Source organism: Lipophrys pholis (genome assembly GCF_963383615.2).
Source record: "Lipophrys pholis genome assembly, chromosome: 1".
NCBI classification, from domain to species: Eukaryota; Metazoa; Chordata; class Actinopteri; order Blenniiformes; family Blenniidae; genus Lipophrys; species Lipophrys pholis.
In genome coordinates, this window is record NC_137635.1 from 12000477 (window position 1) to 12006756 (window position 6280).

The 6280-nt window shown below is 42.0% G+C and overlaps 1 protein-coding gene across 1 annotated transcript; it reads right to left on the minus strand.

Moving 5' to 3' along the window:
- Positions 1-1269: 1269 nt before the first annotated feature.
- sgca (sarcoglycan, alpha) lies at positions 1270-5706 on the minus strand. The gene is made up of 11 exons (XM_080471656.1): positions 5653-5706; positions 5285-5413; positions 5049-5200; positions 4300-4366; positions 4027-4225; positions 3685-3853; positions 2840-3048; positions 2687-2713; positions 1782-1961; positions 1548-1574; positions 1270-1450 (listed from the first exon to the last, which is right to left on the minus strand). The coding sequence occupies exons 1-11, from the start codon at positions 5687-5689 to the stop codon at positions 1444-1446; spliced, it is 1203 nt and encodes a 400-aa protein (XP_080327782.1). The 5' UTR covers positions 5690-5706; the 3' UTR covers positions 1270-1443.
- Positions 5707-6280: the final 574 nt, after the last annotated feature.

Below are 6280 nucleotides of genomic sequence, written 5' to 3' on the forward strand. Positions count from 1 at the left end.
CTCGATGTCTTGTTGTCTATGCAGCGCAATTGTTTTCTTTTCTTTAAGTGTTGGTTTGATGACGGAGGTGATCACTGCAGATGTTATGCATGCAATCATGTCTTTGTAGATAAAAGCAAGTGACTCTGGTTCAATATCGATTCCCTGCCTGTTTGTTCAGTTCATCCTTCTGTCTGTTTGCCCCTGTGGAAAAAAAAAACAACCCCAAACCAAACTAAACAAACTCTTCTTCACTAAAAGAAAAAAAGAACAGCACACATCTCCCACTCTGTTGTTTATGTTATTTGTTGATGTCTTTTCGCGAAGGGTTTCTTAAAAAAGAATTTGAAGCAGACCCACTTTCATGGTTTAAAAGAGAGATTCTGTACTTATTTTGTACATGTATAATAAATCAAGATGTTTTTAATTATTTTGGGTGCTGAAATAAAGCATGTGAAGTGGTCTACTCAGTGGCAGAGTTTTCACTGTCCCTGTTTGGCAACTGTTGTGAAACTTTTATTACTCAGAAAAATACATTATTTTATAAATCATCATTAATTTTTAAGAGAGCTAGGTTTTTCCACAATCGGACATATTAAACACTTTTTTTTTTTTTAAAGCATGCATTTAGAAATCAACTGTTCCACAACTGTTGCACTGAACGTTTTCTGTTAAGCGGCAGTGAAAACAAGGCCAAAATTTACAGCTCCAGCCTGGCTTTAAATATGAACATTTTGTTGAAATTTGCAGAATTACTTCACAAATCAGATTCATAACGCTGTAAAATGTCAAAAAAAAAATTCACATCATACTGCACGCATTACATTGACGTAGAAAAGAAAATCTAAACTGTTCAGCACCGCCCCCTTGTGGACATCTTGAATAACAACATTCTTCCATCTGTCTCGGTTGTGTGAACAAATACACACATTTTACAGCTAAATAAAACAAAAGAGAAGACTTTTTTCATAATTATGACGCTGAAACTATCGTAACGACTTATGCGGAGTCACATTAGTAGACCTGCAGCAGTCTGGAAAGTCTTTTTAGATGAAAATGTTGTGCTTTGCTGTAAAGCGATAACAAGAAAAAAAAGTATTTGTGCATCCTTACTCTGATTAAGTAGATTTATTTGGTAGTACTTATTCAGTGTAAGAATAGAACTGGATAGTTTTAAAATAATCTAATCAATAAACAGAAGAAACAGAGAATCAACAAAGCTGATTCTCAAATATTTGGACACATCGAAGAGTTAATGTGAGACTCGCTTCGCAAAACACAACGAATTCTATGATCAGACTTTTTTCTTTTATTTGAGGTGAAGACAACAGAAAACAGAAAGAAGATTTTGAGACATAGCCCACTATTACTTGAAATAAAAGAAACCTAAACAGGAAAGAACCAATACATATTATCCCACTGCAAATATAAACTGAATTTCACTCATTGAATCCATCGCTGCGCTCACTTCCTGTAAGCACAAACACCAGCTTCATGATCCTGACCAGGATTAAATGCAGTGTGGTAGGCGGGGGTCCTCTTGGGGCGGGGGGGCGGGGCATGTTTACCTGGGCAGTGTGTCGCTGTACGGGTCACTATCAAAAACAAAGAGATTATAAATTTTAGTCACATGCTGATGAGATGAATCAGGACCGGACAGGAGTTCGTCTATACCAGCGTGGGAAGTTATTCAGATCGTCATGTGAACTAGCCAACTATAATCTTTCAGCTGCTACTACTACTACTACTAATAATAATAATAATAATATACTAAACGAATTCACTAAAACGAGTCAGCTTACTGCTGGGCCAGGATGAGGGGGATGCTGGGGCTGTCGGACAGCAGCGGGGACGCCCTCTCTCCGGACCGGCTGTTGAACATGGGCAGCGTGGACAGCGGCGGGGGGGCGCCGCGGTTTCCAGCCATACCCCGCAGCTCGTCCGTGTTCCCGTGGATGGTGTGATGGTGGTACAGCTGAATCCTGGAAGTCCAGTTAAATGACAGAGTCCAGTTAAGTAACGCAAAGCGAACCGGCACGTATTTCCAATTTTAGATCCAGTATCGGAGATACTGACGATGCAAGACGGAGAAAGTAAAGTACAGACACCTGAAAAATAATATATACCTGGAGATAGTTTGCAATTTGCCAGTTCTGCTGACATGTTCAAACTTAGTTTGAAGTATATCATTTTAAATAGAATAGAATAGAATAGGCAACACTAAGAGGGGAAATTGAAGATGTTCAGGAGCTCAAATATTTTTTCAAATTATTATTATTATTATTATTAAAGTATATAAATGATGGGTTACAAATATATGTCAGCTACTTCTAATGTGTCAGCTATTTCTAAATGAAAAATTTGAGTAAAAAATTAAATACAATAACTCAATCTGCAGTCCAAGGCAAAAAAGACAAATCCAACAATGAACCAATCAGTAATGTCTTTTTCCTGACATGTGAAATTGAAATGATTTTTTTTAGTTGAAAGTGAGAGAATTTGTGGTATTTGATTATTTCTCTAACTCAATAATCAGTCAAAGTGTGAGAACTTTAGTTTTCCATGTTTCTTTATCAAACGACAGACTCCAAAAAGACATCAAATATTAGAGACAGAGGTTTTGAAGCAGTATCTAAATGACGACTCTTTTATTTATAATGTAACAGGATAACTCAGAAAACATAAAAAAACAGCTCTGTGTACTTACTGGTTCGTTCTTGCGTTCCTTTTCGCACTGTGAAAAAAAAAAAAGGAAAGAAAGAAGCAAAATTCAACTCAGATTTGCTTCTTAGCCTGGATGGACGTGATGCAACGCCGCGGTCCCCACGGCTTCTCTCCTGCTTGCGGCTGATATACTCACACTCCCTCCCGTCGGCCGAACATGATGTAGGCCAGCAGCACGCACAGGATGATGGCCAGGATGAGCGGCACGATCACCGTCACCATGTAGTCCGGGAAGTAGTCTCTGCCGGGGGGAGACTCTGGAGGCTCGAAGTCTCCGCCCGCCTCTAAAATCCCAGAACCCGCCGTGGGAGCGGGCGGCGCCGCCTCCTGCTGTGTGAGGTCCACCTGCAGGAACGAGAGAGAGAGAGAGAGAGAGAGAGAGAGAGAGAGAGAGAGACTCTTTTTTCCCAGATTGTTTCTCCTGTTTCCAGAGTGTGAAAATGTTTTTTTTCCTGTTTTGTTGCTCCGTTAGAGAGAGAGAATGTGCTTCGAGAGTGAGAGTTTGTTTTCTGTTTCTAGAGAATTTGTGTTTCTAGAAAGTGACAGTGTTTCCTCTGTTTCCAGAGCGTGAGAGCGTTTCCAGAGCGTTATTATTCGGTTTCAAACGAAAAGTGCTATTTTTTCTTCTTCTAGAGAGTGAGTTTCTGAGTGTGAGAGTGTTTCTTCTGTTTCCAAGAGATACATAGTGTTTCTAGAGGGTTCCCCCCCCCCCCCCCCACAGTTTTTTGAGAACGTGTATTCTGTTTTTAGAGAAAGTGTTTCTTCTGTTTCTAGAGTGTCAGGTCCACGCAAAAGCATGCTGTCTGCCGGTGACTCCAGAAAGGTTCTGACTCACTCTCTCTTTACAAGTCATCGATCTGATTTAAAAACAAAATCCACGATCCGGTGAAATATCTAGTTTTTTCCAACCATAAGACACTAATGCCTTCAGTTTATCTACGTTAAGGCCACAGGGGATTTTGTTGTGTTTTGCAGCCTCACCAGCTCCGAGCTGCACCAGGTGATGCAGTTGCTGGGAATGCTGCAGAAGTTACATCCGCCGGGGATCTTGACCTTTGACCCGGCTGCGCACTGCCGCTGGTGCTCTGGAGTCAACACCCTCAGCAGACAGTCGGAGAAGTACACCTCGGAGCCCACCTTCACATACACACTGACACAGGTCCACACACTTACTTCCCAGCTGCTGCTTCCATGAAGTAAGACACACACACACACACACACACACACAAACAGACACACACACACACACACACACACACACACACACACACACACACACACACACACACACACACACACACACTGACACGCTCGTCTGTTTACCCTTCAAAGTGTCCCGCCAGAGGAAGAGGGACTCTGCCGCCGCGATCCAAAGCGTTGGACATATTCACAACCTCCAGGGCTTCAGTGTCCCACAGCTTCTGCAGATCCTGCTTGATCTCATCCTGGACAGCAGAGGGCAGCACCTTCTCAATCTCCCGGAGCTTGACGAAGAACTCGGCCTGATATGGCAGCATCTTCTCTGGAAAGGCAGGATTCAGCTTGGTATCTGTGAGGTCTCCTCGCGTGTTATTCCAATGGGCTCTTTCAACGTACCTGCAGTGATTTTGATCACCAGGATGTGTCTGGCAGTCTCATAGCTTCGTTTGTTGATGGCAAAGATCTGTGCAGAAAAAGAATCGTGCACATCTAATGACATCAAGTTAAGAAACGTGTTGAGGTGTGCTGTGGTTCCTGCATTTAAGAGGGTATTCATTCATTTAATATACACGGTCGTAGCCTTTTACTTTAGTGACATCATGACTAGCATCATAATAGCATTTCCTTTCATTCATGTTTTTATAAAAAAAAAATTTCAATTGTCTTGGAGGTTTTTACATCAGAAATTAGCTGGGCTGGTGTGTCTTTAAAAACAAGTGTTTCACACTATACTGTTCAGATACAATTTCTTAAAGATACAGTTGAATTTAATTGTGTTGATACATAATATTGATGTGTTTGTGAATAAGACTTTGAAATTTCTTTTAATTTCTGTCTTGACGTATTAATAAAACAGCTAATTTGTGCAAATTAATAATAGACAGAATTGATCATGTATACACACCTAGACTCACTGAGTCTAAAGTGACACTTCAGAAAGTGCATGCTTCTTCATTCCGCCTGAATTTCTTATGTGGAATCGAAATAGCAGTTGTGGAGCTTTTCTATTCATTTAACAACTCATCCTGACATGAGCCACCCATTCTCAAATTTGTCTGTGCGGTGGTTGCAATGCATCCTCTGCAAGCGTGGCTCGTCATGCAGAGGCAGAGAAATTTACACAACAGTGCGTTTAAAGCAAACACCTCGATGATGCTTTTTCCAGGAGATGTTGGTGTGCCGTACAGGAAGCCATTGTCGAAGGGATGCCTTTGGGTGAATCGCAGCCACTCCGGGAGGTCGGGGAAGCTCTGCTGGTTGCACTTAAAAATCATGGGGTCATCGTACAGGCGCCCGGCTGGAAGAGAGTCAAAACTCACCAACAAAACATCGACACAATAAGAATATCTTATTTCCGTTCCCGGAGGAGCGTCCAACTCACCGTAAAGTTTTGACAAAGGTTCAAAGTCATTCTGGAAAGTCTCTCTCATCAGCTCATATGTGAACAATCTTCCCACGGGAATGGTGAACTTGATCTCTGCATTGGCCCCAAACAAACTGGCGGCACAAACTGCAGGCGGACACAAGAAAAAGACAACAAAAGAAGTGAAAGAAAAAAACCAGCAGACAGTCTTAAATCTGACAAAAGAAATCCGTCAACACACAACCTGTTGCTTTAATCTAACAGCCTTTTAAAGGTGAAACCAACAGGAAACGTTGAACCTCAGTCATACGGTCCTTAAATCAGCGAGTCGTCCATCGACTGCTGCTCTATCGACTGAATCGGATTAATTTCAGGAGCAAACTTGCCTGTGAAGAAGAAGAGCCAGCTCCCGCAGCCTGCCATCTTGCTTGGGCCTGTGATTGACACGGCCAAGTGGAGAGGGGCTGTCACGGTTATTTTTACCTCTCTCACCCAATAACATCCGGACTGACTGCTGGGCCCCGAGTCTGGGAATTCGAGTCCCGTTTTACTCGCTCGGCTGATGTGACAAAAATCAAAGTACTGAAATTGTACTCGAGTACTGTTACTCTGAAATGATACTCGAACTAGCAGGTGCTTTTAAACACATTAAATTGTGGAAATCAGGTTTCAAAGTACAAACCCAAAGAGACACACATTCACACTCACACTATCGGGTAATTGCAGAATCCCTAATTAGCCTCAACACGTGTTTTTGGGCTGTCAGATGAAATCAAGAGTATCCAGAGTTATAGAGGGAGAACATGCAAACTCCACACAGAAAGCCCCCCCGAGCCGGGAATCGACCAGGGGGAAGTCTTGCTGGGATACAAAAGTGCAAACCACTATACCCACGCATCCGTTTATCAAAGTGTTTGAGTATGGATTCAAATTGTGAGTCTGTTCAGCATCAATTTAGGATTTTAAAACTAGAGCAAAGTAGTGGGTGAACACTGTACATGTGTTTGAACAAAA